Source organism: Leptinotarsa decemlineata, unplaced genomic scaffold (assembly GCF_025532065.1).
Source record: "Leptinotarsa decemlineata unplaced genomic scaffold, Ldec_3_MD MMD2_tig00000251_RagTag_RagTag, whole genome shotgun sequence".
Taxonomy (NCBI): Eukaryota; Metazoa; Arthropoda; class Insecta; order Coleoptera; family Chrysomelidae; genus Leptinotarsa; species Leptinotarsa decemlineata.
The window spans coordinates 5,291,086-5,310,863 of record NW_027412547.1 but is presented as its reverse complement, the minus strand read 5'-3'; the positions used below and the strand labels follow the sequence as shown (position 1 = coordinate 5,310,863).

Sequence of the window (19,778 nt, the reverse complement as noted above, 5' to 3'; positions counted from 1 at the left end):
ATCAATTATATTGAATATGCAACCACGATATCACGATAGGCTGCCTCGTGGTGCTACCTAACCTTGCACTTGGCTAGGCCGTACTGATGACAGCTAATGAGTTAGCACTTTTCTGCGGTTTGCATATTTGAAGTACATACCTGGTCAAATAATATGACATAACGGAAAGTTACCGGATGAACGATAGTATAGTTCATCCAATTTTCCTTATTAGGTTTCTGGGAAAACATTTTCGATGATTCTTATATTTTCGATAGTTCCATCTTTTCGATAAAAAAATGCAATTCGATACATTTGTTAGAGTCGCGTTTTCGAGTACTCAAAAAAATAATAAAAAACGAAACAAAAGTGGATTGTAATAATAGGAAACTTGGGAAAATATTGATAATCAAAAGATATCATTGTAATAAAACCTCCATCAACAAAAAAACTATTTTTTAAATGAATTGATGGATGTAACCGTTACTATGTGGTAAGAGAAATGGAAATTTCTATGTTTTTTACCACTTTCATTGGTAACAATAAACTCAATAAACTTAAACACTCAAACAATAAACTACTGTTTGAGTTTGAAAATGTCCATATAGGACGAAACTGCAGTAACGTTAGTTACAAATAAAAGTGGTAAAAAACATAGAAATTTTCATTTCTCTTTTCATTATTTTTTAAATGTTATTCGTTCTATAGAAACAACTGAAAATTTAAATTTTGTCACGTGACAAAAAACGCCCTGCCATTGGATGTGACGTCATACTGTATTTCGCCAGTCGCTATTTCATTTATGTAGAGCTGTTTGCGTTTGTTGGTTCGCAGTGTCTGTTCTTTATTGTGATATTTTTTCCAAATCTGTGATTTTGACTGTCTTTAGTTAATACCACACAGTATTATTTACTATTAAGTGTGTAAATTCGAACAAACATGACTAACGACGGATTTTATTTCAACAATGACGTTTCTCAAGACGAAACACCGATCGTTGATATCCTTTTTATTCACACCACTGATTTTTGGTATTGGGACATTTGGATGGTGTTGAAGAGCTTCAAACTTCAGGATTCCTTACTATTAATATTCAAGCAAGATGTTGTGATCTACTCTCAATGAATTCCTCTAGTTTATTCGTCGAAAGAGAAGGTGGATTTGCCGAAACACATCAAAAGTGTTTCCGTTAGTGATTTTTGTTCTGTATTTGTTCGAAAGCCGAGGTTTGCACGATATTTTGAAGTGTTCCTTCATACTTGTCCTACAATGAAGCGTTTTGAATGATTTAGAAAATTCATGGAACTCAAAGTAACATAAACAATTCCAACGCTGTGCAGCAATAAAGGCGTTGGGGGCGACAACAGAAAAGTTTCCATATATGCAAATAGTTGGCTCGTTCATTCACCTACAAATCAATACATCTCAACATTCACTTATCACCTATCTTGAAAGACCCTCTTGAACTTTATTGTTCCTAGAGGAGACTTTAGAAATCATTCTGCCCAGAAAAATTGTTGAAAATTTGTATAAGATATAATGAAATACAGTCCATCACCCTTTTGTCGCTGTTTTTCATTCAAGCATTTTCAAAGTTTACTCTTTCTCTGATGCTGGCGGTTACCATGAAAACATATAAATTCAAATAAACTCCACCTCAAATTTCAAAAACACGCTCCAACTGGAAAAAAAGTAATTTTTTTTGTGATTTAATTCAGAAATGATAGAAAAAAACTCATTACTTTGTATTTGAGTATAACTTCCCAACAACTTTCCCTAGAAACATCCTGTATTTTTTCAAGTGAAGTATAAAATTGTGAAACAAATATGATATTTTTTCACCTGACCTTCTATCATTCTAATATAGTTATCGAAAATGCACTAACTACTTGCAAATCGAATTTGGATTGTTCATTGAATGAGAGATCTTAATTGTTGAAAAAAGCAACGGTTACGAAAAATTCCAGAAACAAGAAGGAATTCAGGCTATTAGCTGGCATTCAAAACCGAAATAAACCATCTCAACTCCATCATTGCCATTCTTTCGTATGAAATAACGCTATATTCGAAGGAATAACAGAATTTAATCCTGAATTATTTATAAAATGAATCTGTATCTGTAGAGTAGGGATGGTGAATGTAGGCACACAGCACTTAGGCCACAATGTGACCCATTGTACATCCTCCCAAGGGGTTGTACTCCTAGGTCATCGTCCTTCCTGCCCTTTTCAGGAAGGTGGACAGGTATCTAGGAGACATCTTCCTAATATCGGCAGGTGTAGGCCAAAACTCGCCGAACACACACTCTCTTATTGACAATAACTCCAAACATTCGCATAGGAAATGCCTGACAGTCTCATCTTTCTGTTCAGTCATCCTGCATAGAGGTGTGTCCACTAGCCCCATATTGTGGAGGTGTTCCCTTAGTTGATAGTGGCAAGAAGTCCTACTGTTAAGCGTAGATTTTTCCTGATCATCACCAGATATTTCTTCGGCGCCAGCTTCTCAGGGTCGCCAAGGGTAATCCTGGCATCCTTTGATTTTATCCCATTTCTCTAGGGATTGAGCATGGGTGTGACGTTTGACTAGTTCCGCAATTGTCGAAGTCATCAGGCCGTATGTGCCACTGGTTCCTAAAATTCTTAGTCCAGCCGTTCCTTTTGCTAAAGAGTCGGCAATGCGATTACCTTCACTTCTGCCGTGCCCTTAAATCCACCTCAGGATAATGTTTGCATCTACCGAGGCTTTGGCAAGATCTTGGTGGCACTCTAGTTTTAGCTCTGAGGTTACACGTTGTCTGTTCAAGGCTAAAAGGGCATGTCTACTATCAGAGCTAAGAAAAATACTTAACAGTATTTTTCTTAGATGAAAGTTTCATACACGCAGTTGAGTCGCGTTGAAATTATTCATGTTTCAGGCACTTTTGTTGTAATCGGACCTTTCCTGCACTGACAAGAGGTAATACCTCGAAACCGCGGTCTGCAGGTGATCTACTTGAATAATTTCAGCATGGTCCTGCTGCTAGATGAACGAAAAACATCTGCGAAATATCTGTGAGGTATCTTGTATAAATGTATGTAAAATATATTTCAATATCCAGCGTGTTATCAGCCGGGGAAAAAGTCGTTTTCCGGCAGGCATTTGCCAGAACCTACGGTGTAGGTAGTTGGAAGAGATAAATATTTCGGAATTCAATGTCGAAATATTCATTTTCCTATACAATACAGTATTCAGACTTATTTGATTTCTAACTTATTTAAATCTGATATACATAAATTACGTGTCACGTTGTTTGTTCGCGATGGATTCCTAAACTACTTTGCACTAAACACTAAACAAAATTTGCACATCTTGTGCAGTTTGATCCAACTTGAAAGATAGTATAGCTTACATCTTAATTTATAGTCGCAATATTATTTTATTGCAAATTATTTTTCTATTATTTAACATTCACGATTATCTGTTAACTCCAAACGATCTTAACAGATGGCGATATCTGTTGACTGGTTTGAGTAAGTAATCAATAGATGGTGCTGCTATATTGAACCTACAAACGTAGCATACAAGCTACAATTCGATATCATAAACACCACGTATTATTGAGGCTGAAGTATAAGTTGAATTCATTTTGTAGTAAATGAAATACCGTGAAATTCAATTATACTTGGAATGCCACCACATAATCTTCGATTGAAGATTGGTTACCCTATTATTCTCCAACGTAATTTGAATCATCAAAAAGATCACCGGAAATATTCTTGGAGCAACCATTTTAAATAGGAAATTTAAATGAAAAGTGGTCCTGTTGCCAAGTATTCCAATGATACCGTATTCTACCATACCCTTCAAAAGACTACAGTTTCCAATTCGTTTAGCGTTTGCCATGTCAATAAATAAGTCTCAAAGCCAAACAATGTCCATTTGTGGTTTAGATTTGGAAAATCCATGTTTTTCTCCTGGCAACTATATGTTGCATGTTCACGTGTAGAGAAACCGTCGAATCTATTTTTTTTAGCTAAAGACAGGTTAACGAAAAATATTATGTACCGATTAGTGCTGAATTAAGTTGAAATTGAAAGTGTACGAAACTGTACGAAAATTTTAATCAATCTGTCATGGAGGTCGTCATATTTTTTTACAAATGGCATCTATGTAAAACAAATGGTGGTCCCCGTGACTCTTATATACACACATCGGAAAAGTCTAGGGATATTTTTATAACATACTAAATATCATAAAAATAAATGCATGGGGTCGTTTAATTTCGATTAAATTGGTACACTCGACCACCCTGTAGATTTCTATGGGTTGAACAAAGCCTGCAAAAACGGTAACTAATCTTTTATCAAGTTTTTTACAAACTGTAGGTTTTCGACTAAAATGAATAATCTGAAAGTGTCGAGTTTGTACATTCTATGCAGTTCTTGCTCAGCAATTAAACTGGAAATATTGTGCTTTAACATGGAACGCCATCACTTACCATTGGCTGAGATGAATAGAGCTGTAGGGCTTCTTCAAGGTGGCATGCGACAAAATGATGTAGCTCTTCGTTTGGTGGTCTCCCAAAGTGTTATCGGTCGATTGTGGCGGCGTTTCCGTGAAACTGGCAGTCCAGCCGAACAACATCCAGGACGAGGACGCGCTACAACTGCAGTTCAAGACCGATTTTTGGTCTTAACCGTAAGAAGACAACCGACAATCACAGCACCTGAGTTGGTTAACGTGTTGCAGCAGACGCACCAGGTAACCATTGGTCGTGATACTGTCAGAAATCGACTGCATGAAGCATATCTCCACAACAGAAGGCCACTTAGATGTCCACCTTTGTCGAGAGGTAATCGCGGTAGAAGATTAGAGTGGTGTCAAGAACATCAAAACTGGGATGGAAACTTCCACCTAATGCACGATAATGCTCGTCCATATGTCGCGCGTCTAGTGACTGACTGGCTCACCAACGAAGGAGTTGATGTATTGCCATGGCCAGCACAATCACCAGACCTGAATCCCATCGAGCATGTGTGGGACATGCTCCAACGAAGAATTACTCCGCATATGGGGAATATTCACACAACGTTTCAATTGAGAGAGCTTTTAATCGCTGAATGGGCAAATGTACCTCAACAAGACATTGACAATCTCATTTTGTCGATGCACGATAGATGTAGGGCCGTAATAAACCAGCGTGGAGGCCATACTTTGTACTGATTCCAATTTTTTTTGTATTATGATTTTTTTCGGGGTGCCAAAGAAGAGCCATATTTTTTTAGTTTTGCTTATATGCGCACTCAGTATTTTTGACCATTTAATAAATTTTGTTGTAAGTTCCATTCGTTTAATAATCACCCGTCAACTTTTTTTCCCTAAAGCGATCTAAAAAAAAATATTGCCATTTTTAAAAATATCCCTAGACTTTTCCGATGTATGTAGTTTACTACAATGTAATATAACAAAAACCTTAGCCACAGCAACGCGTGGCCGGGTCTGCTAGTAAAATATATATTTCTCATGAGATGTTATGGCTGTTTTTATTATTCAGTCTGACTTTCATTTATCATTACCAAGAAATAATTCTTCATTGGTAACTGACAGGTATTAAACTCTACCTGATAATTTAAGTATTCCAACTACGTTCACGTTAAAAATATGCAGCACGAGCTATTGAGGTTGATAAAAATCATTCCCAAATGCAGTCACATCCTCACGAATGTTAAAAATTACATAATCTATAAAATCCCGGAGAATATATTTCTCTGTAGAATATAAATCACTAATAAATACAGTCAAGAACGAAGTCGTTGCATCAACCCAAAGTTTTGTAATCAACGGGGTGTGAAACAGTGCCAAATTGTATATATATTCGGCTCGAAGGCTTCCTCATTACATTCAAACAGTTTTTTCCTTTGTGCATCCACAAAACCAAAAATGCTTCAATTCGTAAGTAAATCGATTTTTCCCTATGATTAATCAAATACTCTTTCATTATGTATTTCCAGTAAGTGGAAGAATATTCCAGTCTCATAAATATTCTTGAATGAAATTTGGGGATATTATTTTGACATTTTCATAAAACAGTGTTTTCTATGATTATTTTTTTGTTGAATTGTGTAACTTTGCTTATGAAAACATGTTGTTAGGGCATTTTTTATCAACAAAGTTGCAAAAAATTTGATTTCAACATCAATTTTTTGCTTTGAGTAAATCAGGAAATACATTTTTGATCAAAAAACAAACATGATGATGAGTTTATGATTGTGACCAAATATAATACTTTACGATGCAGAAAAACTCAAAGTCATCTCCACAATTTGATATCATCCTCTGATGTTAGAACGATGAAACCATCGATCAGTATATGTTTCGAACCTATATAGGTTCATCATTTGCTAATTATTTGAAAATTATGGAGAAGAACATTTTTATAATGGAGAATAAAGAATTATCACATGTTACCTATGATAACTGGTCACAATGACATGTTAATAGCAATTGAAATTTTGTATTGAAGGAAGTTTATTACATCCTACCACAGGTTAAATATACTAATGTCAGGTCAGATAATTCCACTTTCTGCTTCGATGAGTCTGTTGGCAGTTAAAATGGACACCAATATGTCTTGGCAAAATCATGTCGCTGGAATTGCGAAAGCCGCTTTTCAAAAACTTGGAACACTGTTTCGAACCAGAAAACTCTACACACCCCAGCAACTTTTAATGCTTTATGAAGCTTAAATCAGACCTTCTTTGGATTATTGTTCTCATGTATGGTCCCTAAGCATACCCTGAAGTTACTGGATTGGAGACGAGTACATCACTTCTTGCAACCGTGATAGTCTAGATCATCGAAGAAAGGTTGGAGATTCGTCTCTTTTTTATAAATACTTCCACGGAAAGTCTTCAAGTGACTTGGCAATTTGATTCCATCAAGAGCCGTACATATCAAAAATACGCGTCGCACTGTGGCTGCTCATCGTTTCGAGGTTCAACTCAGTACACCTCAAACTTCACTGTTCAACAACTCTTTCATTTGGAGAACTGCGGTTATGTGGAATACACTTCCTGAGACCTTTTCTCTGAATGTATTTAATCTCCAGCGATTCAAATCCACAGGCACCGCTTTTAGAGGGCCTTTGGGATTTTTCTATAGTGCTTGTATTTTGTCCTTAAAATAATCATCAAGATGAAATTATATACACTTTTTCAGTGAAAAATACTCTCAACAACCTGCAATGCTCTTCAGTCTTCACTTTTGTTTTATAAACTAGAGTACAAATGATGCAGATTCTTAATAGTTCATGAAAGTAGATATGTCGTTATGTCACGGAATTTTTTTGGCTTTCTACTGTTCCATGTTGATACAAAAAAAATGTGGGAATCTTCCAACAAAAGGAAGGAAGTAATCAATTTGAAAATGAGTGACTCTCTACATGGATGTGTAGATCATGCAAAGTAATTGAATTCCATGTAAGTGCAATTCATTATCATACATTTAAAGTAGAACTCCTATGAATGATATCTGAATATCATTCCACAACGAATGTTTGGAATACAAACTGAGTAGAGAAAAGTATCTTCTGTATAATTCAGTGTTCATGTAAAAGTATTTGTTTCGAAATATTTTTTTTTTCGTGTAACTCAATGTTTATATGAAAGTAGCTGTTTCAGGAGGACTTTCTTCCAGTTTGTGTCTGAAAGTTGCTTCTTTGCATGATCTACACATTCATGTATAGAGTTACTTATTTTCTTTCTTCCTTTCTTTGGAAGATCACCACATTTTTTTGTACCAAAATGGAGTAGTAGAAAGTCAAAAACTTTCTTTTCCAAAAATTAATCACTCCTAAAAATATAACCCCTTCAATTCAAATAAGATTCCTCTACACATCTATGTATAGAGTTACTTATTTTCAAATTGATTACTTCCTTCCTTTCTTTGGAAGATTCCCCCTTTTTTTGTATCAAGATGGAGTAGTAGAAAGCCAAAAACTGTCTTCTCCATAAATGAAATATACAAAATAACATTCTTCGTAAATCTATTTGAATATGTTTTTCCGTTAATCAGCTGTCGCCCTCATACAAACGACAACTCTCAGAAGTTGAGAAACTTGTGCGAGCTAAGGACTAACGGGGTCTTACATTTTAACGTGTGATTCCCAATATCCTACTGAATGAGTGAATTCTTAATTTTTCAGTTTTCTCATTTGAAATTCATAAGAATTACTATCAAATTTGAATTGTTTCGAATTTACCACATGTGTTGTTTTTCTAAGGAAAATTAGGATTTCGTATCTATTGAAAAAAGTGGAGTGAAATTTTTCAAAGACACTGGTTTTCTAAACAATTATGAAATTTTTTGAAGGAATAAACACTACAGAAAAATTCTCAAGGCGCTCTTATAGTGGTGTTTGAATTACTGTTTGAATTACTGTTGATTAAATTCATTTGGTGTGTTCAACTATGATAAAAGTCCCTCCATTGTAGAATTTGAAAATGACATAAAAATGAAGTTATTTCATTTATTATAACATAATTTTCTCGAAAATGATTACAAAATGTGTCCACAAGTGATTTGCATACTCGTATTATAAAAAAGTCATTGAAAATGTTGTTCGTCCGGCGTTCAGGAAACATTTTGTTACTCGTGACTCACCCTGTATATCTACCATAGTCAAATGTCTCAAACTAAGTAGTTTCTGAATATATTCCCCAATTGCAGGTGTCAGTCTTGGCCGTTGCCATCATATCTGTGTCTGCTGACCCGAGCCTACAACACGTAGCAGTATCTCCAGCACTAGCTCCGGCTGTTGTAACTGCTCAGAGCTATCAAGTGATTTCCCGAAACTATAACGGTTTGGTCTCTCCGTTCAGAGAGGCTCCGCTCATCACCAAAGCTGCCCCGCTAGTGTCAAGACCTACAACGTTGCTTGCTGAAACGCCCATAGTAGCTGCCGAAAGATCAGCTAATGTGGAAACGAAAGCCCCCTCAACTCCATCCAGCAGAAATACGGAAGAGAGTTCCACTGAAGTACCTAGAGCACGCTCTTCAGCAGATTTCAAAATAACTCAGGCCGGGATTCGTGAAGCACCTGGCTCCACCAAAACTGCCTCTGCATCACTGAACAATGTGCCTGCTGCTGGTAACAACGCTAGACTTTCAGTACCTTCATCAGCCCCATCTGGAAATCCTATCGTTCCTGTTGCTCCAACTGCTGCACTTGTGAACAATAATATCTTAGCTTCCCCGTATGCAGCACTTCCAGGTGTAACTCCAGCTGTTTCCCTTAGATCCCCCTTCACCGCTGCACCTGTTGCTTATTCTGCATTTCGAGCTGCTTCTCCTTATGTTATTCCGTCCCCATATTTCTCTTCCGCTTACTCAACATCGAATTATGTGAGATTCCCCAGCGTGGTTTGAATTTATCAATTCACGAATTTTGTATATTTTGTAAATAAAGGGAAATTTCATTGAGTTCCTCATTTTGTTTGGATTAGGTATTCGAATAATTTTTTGAAGATATCGCTACATTTTGGAAAAGTGTTATCAATGGAAGCATGAACACCTGGAACCTCTAACCGTAAGCGGACCACGTTTCGTTTACGGACTGCGAAAGGTTGACCCGCGGACCGCACCAAATAGTGTATTACATACCAAGTGCATATAAAAATTCGTAGATGAGGTATACCATACCTTCATCAATTGAAATAACACAAATAAAATCTAACTGATGAGTTTCCTATCTAGCCTGTGTGTGTGCGAATCAGACTGATGCGATTTTAATATTTTCAAATCGCTGTTATGCACACTGAACATCCATAGATTGCACTTCGTACCATTTTTTCAACAATATGTGCGGGAGCACATAGCACATAGCACATAGCGTGCTTGCTCTTGTTTTGTTTTGTTGAAACAAGCACGAGTGCGTATCGAAATCGCTAGTGAGGGAGTGGAAAAGCACTGAAAGCAGACTGTCAGTCATCAACTGCAGCACATTTGTTTTATGATTTCTGTCGTTTTTGTTCGTTTGAAACAAAATCTTTCTGTACCTACGTTGATATGGATCCCGAAAAACGAAAAGTCGATAGTGAAATTATAATGTTTTGTGGCAGAATGGATATTGTTTTACGCTGCCTGATAGGCCTCAAATGGTCCCAGTGTGCCTTATATGCAGTAAAATTGTCGCTATTGTTGAAGGTGGAAATTTGAAGTGACACTACGAAACAACTCATCAGCAATTTCACAAAAACTTTCCTCTTGGCAGTCAGGCTCGTAGAGAAAAAATTGAGACATATCTCAATTCTTACGAAAAGAGTACAAAATTACTAGTTCGTTGCATGAGCGACCAAAAAAAATCCACAGAAGCAGCGTTACGTGTGTGCTGGACGCCTAATAAACACCAGAAACCATTTTCAGATTCTGAGATAGTGAAGGAATGTGAAGGAATGTTGGCAGTAGTGACGTCACTTTTTGGAGAAAAAAAAGATGTTGTCTCTGCAATTCAAAGTATTCCATTGTCAACGAGAAGTAATACACGAAGAACTGAAATTTTAGCTGCGGACATTAAAAACACTCTTTTTGAACTTCTGCAAAAGGCACCTTGCTACGCCATATCACTTTACGAATCATGTGACATTGTTGATGATGAACAAATGTCAATTTATATATATATATATATATATATATATATATATATATATATATATATATATATATTTCATGAAAAAATATTCATTATTAACAAAGTTATGACAACTCAAAAATTCGAAAACTCACACAGCTAACAGTTACAATATATCATTTTTAAATCTAAATCATATTTTAGTAGCCTCTACTAATCCACCATGTAATTCGATACAAGAGTCGTAGCGCTTACGAATGTTTCTGATTACGTTCCTTAGTTCTTGAGGGCTAATATCTGTACATACCTGTCGAATTCTTGCACAAAGTTCATTTCTATCTCTTGAGCGGTTTTTGTGAACCTTTTGTGTGAGAAGTCCCCAGAGAAAAAAGTCCAAAACTGTGAGGTCTGGAGATCTGGGTGGCCAGTCTATAAACGGACTACCACGGCCTATTCATCGGTTTGGAAAATGTTCGTTAAGCCATTGCCTAACAGCTCTGGCATAATGAACTGAACACCCATCTAACTGGACAATTGAATTTGATCGTCCATTGATTGGCAGCTCAAGAATAGCATCCCAAAACTCTGTGTTTAAAAATTCTAGAAACCTTTGCGCATTAATGTTTTTCTCAAAAAAAGAAAGGACCAATAATTCGTTCGTTCAATATCCCACACCAGACGTTGATTTTTTGGGAATACTGGCTTTTACAGTTTATTACCCAGTGGTTTCGTCGGTATAAAAAATATTTTTTAGGAAATTTCTGTTGTTTAAATATTGAGTGAAAAGATCGGTGTTTTCACACATTCAGTCACTGGAAATCATTGGAGAAAACGTAGAGTACTGTTGAATATTTTGCTAATTATTTCATGTGAATAGCAATATGCTATTTGCTTTCCCCACAGATGCAGTGGAAATTCATTATATTAAAGAAAAAAGTAATACAAATCATGAAATTATGAAACAACATATAAAAATTATTGGCACTCTAGGGCGACTTCATTGATTCCAGTGGCGCATTTGCTTTTTCAGCTGCAGGAAAACCCGGAAAAACCTGCAGCACCACATTATCTAAAGATCTTGATCTGCCAATGTTCTCTCTTCCATAAAACAAAATGTAGGATGTCTCCAGAGGCTCCAATAAATTCAAGACATCGCCAGAACTCTTGGTTACACGAATATCATCAAACTTGAACCAATCCGTTTCGTGTTTGACCAATGCGTAATAATGACCAGATCCAACACCAGAACCATAGTAAACAATGACTGCATGAGGATTATGATGGTGGTCTGCTAGATTGAAGTGGTCATCTATTTCGAAATTTCATAATAGTTTCTTGCTTCCATCAGAGGTTGAATCTTGTTTGAAGATCATCAGTGTTATTAGATTGACTGGTGCCTCAGCTATACTTGTTTTCTTATGACAGTCAATCGATCATTATCTGTTGGAATTTCCATTTTCAGATGATTTGACAATAAGCTTTGCACGAACTGGTTTTTAGTCATAATGGGAAACGCTAGTTGAAGTTCCAGAAAATCACATACGTTTCTGCCACCTCTTGAATATTTACTACATGCTAAACAAGTGAGGATTTTTCCAGCAAAAGATCTTCAAACACGAGACGAGATCGACTGTACGGAATCATTCAATCCAGAGCAGTCAGGAGTATTGATCCTGGTATTTTTATGCTAACGAACAGTATTCAACAAAAACCCCAAAAATTCGAAGCAATCCTCTTGTTGTCGTAACGAGTATCTGTGGACTTCAAAGACTCCAGGAAATCGGTTGGTAGGAAAGATAGTACGTTCTTACGAAACTGCAACTGCATGAACAATTGCTTGGTGAAAGAACGTACTCGTTCTTTGTTCAAACCTCGTTCTTACAATACTCCGTCATGAACAACACTTCAAAAATGCTATTCATGTAGCAGGTCTTTCCTTAATTATCTGATTCAATTTTCTTCCCAAGATTTTCAGAATAACTGTCAACTGATCCGTAAGAAAGAACGTGTTTCACAGAATCTGTATCAGAACCATTTCTCTAGCTGCAATCGATTCTTTCAAGTGAAAATTATTTCAATATTTTATGAATTGAGAATATTCCCATTTCGAAACACATATTGAAATTGAATTACCAAACATTGCAGCTTCATAATTTTCATGATAATATGGAATATGTATCTGTATCTGTAGAGTAGGGAGAGTAAGTGTAGACCCATAGCACTTAAGCCACATTTGACCCATTGTACATCCCCCCAAGGAGTTGTTCCCCTAGGTCATCGTCCATCATGTCCTTTCCAGGAAGGTGGCAGGTCACTAGGAGACATCTTCTTTATATTGGCAGGTGTAGGCGGCCTCCGCGAAGGTTTTGGAGGGTGCAGCGACATTACTGTCGTTGCGCGGCTTCTTCGTACACCTCCCTCCGTGGAGGTGTACGAAAGAGGGAGCTTTCCTGCAGGGGTAGCCGGTTCCTTGCCTTTATTCAAGGTGGAGCTCTTGGCGCCCGCCGCAGGAAGTACCCTTGCTGTTGGAGGTGGAGTGGAAGAGGAGGAGGGAGCATATATAGTTGCTGCCACTCCTGCCTCCTTAGCTCTCTTCCTCCTTTTGACCTTGGCACCGCAAATGCGCTTACGCCTTGGCCTTTGTATTACATCATGAGGTTTTCTGCAATGTCCAGCCTCATTCCAAGCGGTAAATTGGGGTGGACATTTCTGTTAATCGCCAGCCACCGCCTTAGATTGCGGTAAGCAGTTCTGTCCAGCCTCGGGATTGGTTTTTGTTTTTTTGTCTCTGTTTTTGTGTTTGTTTCATTCATGTGTGTTCCCACAAGTAGCAAGGGAAGAGTTAGTTACCTCTGGCAGAGCCCCGCATTACCACAGTTGGCTGAATACAATGAGGTTTCGCCCAGTTCCCCAACAGGTCGTTCGTAACTTCATATCACCCTGTGGCCATTCAACTGTCGGCACGATTCCTTACACCTTAGCTTGGGTAGGCTGGTCCACGGTGGCGTATTTTGCAATGGCTTTTGGGAATTTTACTTCCCCTCACCCTAATAATATGGAGTATTCGTTGTTCAAGTGAAAATGAAAATATGTTGAAATTGATATAGTTCCGAAAGTGCTATAGACATCTATCATTTGTTCACATATTTATACATATGAAATGAATGTAATAAATTTCTGAATCAACATGAAACTTGGAGTTGAAAATCCACCTTTTTTTTCTTCATTGGACCTTGCCAATTTAATAAAACTACATTGTTAGCAAAAAAGATATATTCCTAATCACTCACAATAACATCGAGAAAAACCTGAAAAAATATAAATCAACCTAGTCCCAAATAATTGCATGTTGCTACTCATTTATTAATATAATAAAATAATATTCAACGAAAGTCATTTTTTGTGGAGGAAAAAATCAGTTTTTTATCGACCTTTTTTTGGGTAATTGTTACCTTCCACAATCTGAAAAAATATAAAAATTATAATGGAGAACTTTATACAAGTGTAGAAGGGCAAACTTTTTAGTTAACCCCTATAAGTTACTGCGTAAAAATCAAAGTATTTTTCAAAAAGAAAAATCTTCTATTTGACATCTGTCGAAGAAGTAAAGAAATAAGCTCTCAAAAAAGGAATAACTGCGTTGTATATTCGAATTTTTATTCATTTCTGAAGACGGAGGCAGATTTTGGCCTCCGAAACGTAAAAGATAAGTATTATTTCTTAATAATTTTTTTGATAGGCAAAATTGTTAAATACGACAAGTTACTGATAAATAGAAGATTTTTCTTTGTGAAAAATACTTTGATTTTTATGCAGTAACTTATCGGGGTAAACTAAAAAGTTTGCCCTTCTACACTTGTATAAAGTTCTCCATTATAATTTTTATATTTTTTCAGATTGTGGAAGGTAACAATTACCCAAAAAAAAGGTCGATAAAAAATAAAATAATATCCTCACTTTTGGAATGATCCAGGAATAGGTTTTCTGAAAATGGTTCGGAGTAGTTACATGTCTGAACATTATTGATAATGCCTAGAGGCATTGTTATCAACGGAGAAAAGTCGCTACAATAAAATATCTACTCCTCAATTGTTGAAAAATGATTATTCCTCGATTATTTTTGTATTAATTCATCTTATCCACATAAAAATATATCTGATGAAACGGTTTTCAGTCTACACACCCTTGATTTCTCACTCCCTAAATGGTGAATACTGAAATAATAAGTTGAAAACATAAACTACTGAAATTCCATGCTAGCATTTTTGTGAGTAAACTCTCCCAAAGTCATGATTGAAAAAATAAGCTGGAATATCAAAAACTATCACGGATAATCAAATATTTCCCAATTTATGAGTCTGTTCAGTTTGAATAACTCAGATATCAATATTGTCCGATAGGGTAGATAATTTGGAAATCTTTCGCAACCTCTCTTCTCTCATTGCTTCCCACTTTGAGGACATCCTCCTTCTTGAATCATGTTTACCTGCAGCATCTTCTACACTGCAATAATCGAGGTTCATTTTGTTTATGTATTTCTCTTGATCTATAAGGCCATAAATGATAGGACTCAAGAGTTCTTTTGCAACAGGTGGTTGTTTTTCTTCTGACATATAGCTGATTGCCAAGCCAACGATCATGCAAATGGATGCCCCGATCATCGAAAACCAATAGAATGATATTTTGAAGACTGGGAAGATATAAGTTTCAGTGGGTATGCTGAAAAAATGAAACCAGATTTTTATAAATGAGTTACTGATATAAAATTGGCTTCTGTTAACAACAAAGTGACAGTGCAGAGCTCGACCCTATGATTATGGTAAAATAATATTTTAATGTACAGATGTGATGAAAAATTGGAAGTTGCTCAAGTTTTCGATCAAAACAAAGATTTTAAATTCAACCAACCACTCCACAGAGTATATATCACTGATTATTTCATTTGAAAATAGTTATTTATTATAGAAGGAAAAAACCGAGAGCTGAAATCTAATATTTTTCCCGTGTATAATACACAATTTTTTTGTGACGGGAAAAACGACGATTTAATATTGAAAAAAACATATCATTACAACATGTTGAAGTCAGAAAATTATCGATGTGAAATTTGAATTTTTAAACAGGTAGGCTGTTGTACCTACTTATAGCGTTGCTAGGAAACCAATCAATAGAAAATCAAATATGTCAAATATGTCAAATATGTGATTTGGTTTAAAAATTGCGAACATAGTGGTCAGTATTTATTTTAAAAAATATCTGAATCGGAGTTTTGTCTGACTCCACCGGTGTTAGTAGAAGCAGCGAAAGTAGCGTCACAAAAATTATTGTCAGCTAAATCGCGGAAAATTTATGAAACCGCGTATTCAAGATTCATGGAGTGGAAGATGAAAAAGACATGCAGTTCTTTCTCGGGGACGGTGTTATTGATTAAAAGTATGTTACAATCCAATAATAATGTAGACATTTCAAAATATTTCAAACTAATTACATTTCTGAAACAAAATGGTAAAGGTTATACGCCCAAGAAAGCTGCGATATTTATGACTGCACATATTAGTGACTTTTTAAATAATGGTCCCGATGAAGTTTATTTTAATGGCCAAGGTTGTTGTTATATTTGGGATTGCAGGAGCATGTCGAATTAGTGAAATCAGCCAGGTAACAACCCACCCAGCTAATGCCGCGCAGAGAGTTGAAGTAAAACAACAGTATACTATATACAGTCATCCCACTTCGGGTGATTTTTGGTTCGAATTTTTCATACGCAGACCCAGGAGTTGCAGTCTCAGGTCTGTGCAAACGACGAGTTCAAGACAGGCACGCAATCAAACCATCTAAACACTGCTCAACATAACAACTATTCATATAAACTGCTCAAAAAAATACAGTCGATGAAAACCATGTTGGGCACCTGAGAAAATTGTTCAAATGATAATTTTACATTTGTGTAATATTCAAGTAACCCAGATCAATTGGACAATGATGAACTATGTTTCAAGTAGATTTTAAAAATTCATGGGATCGACAGATGTTCATATTCAAATGTGACAAAATATATTTTCATTTCAACAAGAAAAAAGACAAGATGAAGAACGAATTTTGTTATTCATGAACCATGGTACTCTGCAAGAGCTCTCTAGGAGGAATACCGAGACCCTGTGTGTATACAACCGTGATAGCATGGTCTGCACTGATGAGGAACACTTCAAAACGGTCCGCAGTTGGTTATTTGTTCGAATCAGGCGAAATCCCACTATTTGTCCTAGAGAGCTCTTGCAAAGTTGTTTCTCCAAAGTGAGAATCTTTGTACTTATGTCTGAGAAGACTTGGATTCCGAAACGTTACCAGTCGTTAGGTATTTTTGATAGTCAAATTTACATTATATAAGAAGTTGCTGAATAATAGGACATGTTTCATTCAGAATAACTGTTTTCAATTAACACAGCAACGTTTCGGGGTTGATTAGACATCTACACCTGTATTGATTCCAATATCAATTGTACAGTTTCAATATATGTCGAGTTATCAGCTGAAGAAGTAGTTGTTTTCTGTCAGAAAACATATATGAAGGTATAGTCGAAATGCATATAGGCTTGTCAGTGATTTTATTGGAAATTTTTACTTGGGTAAAAGCTGAAAATAGCAAAACAATCTATTATTTACATACGGTGTAAATAATTCATAACTTCCGACTCCGAAAACTCTCACATACATTTATAGTTAGTACATACATACAAAAAAATATTTTTGTATGATTAAACACTACATAATACTTTTTTACTTCTTCAAGCCTAAATAGTATTACATAATTCAAAAAGAATATGCTCTACAGATTCTTAAATCTTGAGTGATGAATTCGATTAGGAATATTTTTAATAATTGGCCCTTAATATAATCGAATCGGCAAACTCGTCCGGCATCTTGAATTCTCAAATCAATAAATGAATATTCTATATTTGGCCCCAAAAATCACCACAAAAAAATTTCGCGTGGATTCGTACCATGGTTCATGAATAACAAAACGCGTTCTTCATCTTGTCTTTTTTCTTGTTGAAATGGAAATATATTTTGTCACATCTGAATATGAACATCTGCCGATCCCATGAATTTTTAAAATCTACTTGAAACACAGTTCATCATTGTCCAAATGATCTGGGTTACTTGAATATTACACAAATGCAAAATTATCATTTGTACAATTTTCTCAGGTGCCCAACATGGTTTTCATCGACTGTATTTTTTGAGCAGTTTATATGAATAGTTGTTATGTTGAGCAGTTTTTAGACACTTTAGTTGAGATTGTAGTAGGGAGATATGTCATTAGTGTCAAATACGTCAGCATTGTAAAAACTGAAACTCCTGGACACCAACATCAAAGGGACCGACGCTAAGTGGGACTACTGTATATAAGTATACTGTGGTAAAACCATCAGGCACCTTTGCAACGTCTTCGGGCCATAAATCTCGATCCACACATTGGACGAGCGTAGTTGGCGCCAACATTGGCCCCAATGTGCGGTGCCGATCTTACTCAGTAGATTTAGCCCGAAGCGAGTTTTTTTTGTTCCCTCGTCTAAAAATTACACTCGGAGAACAGAGATTTCCCTCAAATGAAGAGGCAGTCGCCTTCGTGAATAATTATTTCCCAGAAAAAAACGCCGAGTACTATTTGGACGAGTTACAGAGAAGGGAGCATCGTATAACAAAGAATCGACCAAGTTTTCTGATATAACGACATAGTTTCTGTAAGAATCGAAAGACTTTTAGCATGAGTAGATGAATTGAAAACGGAGTTAGATGATGTAGATGAAAATGTTGAGTCAATACCATCTCATTTCAAATCTATAGTGGGCAATATAGGTGAAGAAACTGTTGAGAATGCTGTAGCGTTGCTAGTGAAGAACCTAAGGTTTTTGTTGCAAAGATGATAAAGTTTATCCATCAATCCTATTCTACGATTCATCAGGATGACATTCATTTTGGAACAGGAATGGATTCATGGAAACAAAAATAATAATATGATGGAAATCACTTTGGTTTTGTACACAATTTGATTCATATAATGAAAGCAAATAGCCATTGTAATGATTATTTTGATTCGTAATTTTTTTAAGGAAAAAACACAAGCACAACAGAAAAATCCTTGAGGCGCTCTCAGAGCGGTGCCTGTGCGAAAGTAGCGATTCACATCGAATTTGATTCGCTGTAGATTAAATCCATTTGGAAAAACCCTCTCAGGAAGTTTATCCCACATAAATGCAGTTCTCCAGATGAGACAGTTTTTAACAGTGAAGTTCGAGGTGTACTGAGTCGATCCCCGTCACGATGAGCAGCCACAGTCTGTCGCTTTATGTGAGCTTTATGAAGCATCAACATTTGATGAAGTATGTGAAGTTTTCTGGTTCGGAACAGTGTTCCAAGCTTTTGAGAAGCAGCCTTTGCAATTCCAGCGCCCCCAACAAACTTATCGAAGCTAAAGCAGAATCGTCTGACCTGGCATTATCATATCCGGTTCGGAGACATTTATCTCCTTGGAGAAAACCGATGCCTGGGATTTTGTGGTATTGAATTGAACCTGGTTACTTTCACCCTAATTAGAAATCACTCCTAGATCCTCATTGAGATATGCAACCTCCTGCTGCCGGTGAAGATGTGCCTCCGTAGCCGATGTTCTGGAATGCAAATGGAATGACGAGACAAGTGTGCTGCCGTCAGCAAAGCAATATATTGGAATCTTGTTTTTTTTTTCAATGAGTCGTTGATATAAAACAGAAATATGGTTGGAGACAATATATATCCCAGCGTTGATGGTGAAAGTATTCGAGTTATATCCGTCAACAGCAACAACAGGGAACGTTCTCTCGGGAAGCTGGAGTGCCACACACAAAAATGATCTGACAAGTCATAGCATGGAAGTTTGGCCAGCAAACCCTCATGCCGCACACGGTCAAAGGCCTTAGAAATATCAACCGCAACAGCTCTCGATTCTCCATGTTTCTCGATTGCGTTATTCCAAATATGGATGGCACACAAAAAAATGTCGGCGTGATTTTTGTTTCCGAAAGTAATACTGATGATCGCTCAAGATGTTGAAGCTTTTCAAATATTTCAGGATATGGTGGTTTACGACTTTCAATGTTCAAAAGGAGTTTGTTTCAATTTTCATGTATCTGAGTGTGCATCTATCAAA

The 19,778-nt window shown here is 36.4% G+C and overlaps 2 protein-coding genes across 3 annotated transcripts in view; one reads left to right on the top strand and one right to left on the bottom strand.

The window, feature by feature from the left end:
* Positions 1-5,786: 5,786 nt before the first annotated feature.
* On the top strand, positions 5,787-9,442 carry LOC111515492 (uncharacterized). The gene is made up of 2 exons (XM_023171711.2): positions 5,787-5,913; positions 8,689-9,442. The coding sequence occupies exons 1-2, from the start codon at positions 5,902-5,904 to the stop codon at positions 9,385-9,387; spliced, it is 711 nt and encodes a 236-aa protein (XP_023027479.2). The 5' UTR covers positions 5,787-5,901; the 3' UTR covers positions 9,388-9,442.
* A 5,417-nt stretch (positions 9,443-14,859) lies between these two features.
* Positions 14,860-19,778, bottom strand: part of LOC111512055 (sodium-coupled monocarboxylate transporter 1) — a 34,298-nt gene continuing 29,379 nt past the window's right edge. For both annotated transcript variants that reach the window (XM_074173563.1, XM_074173562.1), the window contains one exon: positions 14,860-15,307. In XM_074173563.1, the coding sequence (XP_074029664.1) occupies positions 14,965-15,307 (343 nt within the window). In that variant the 3' untranslated portion in view covers positions 14,860-14,964. The remainder of the gene's footprint in view (positions 15,308-19,778) is intronic.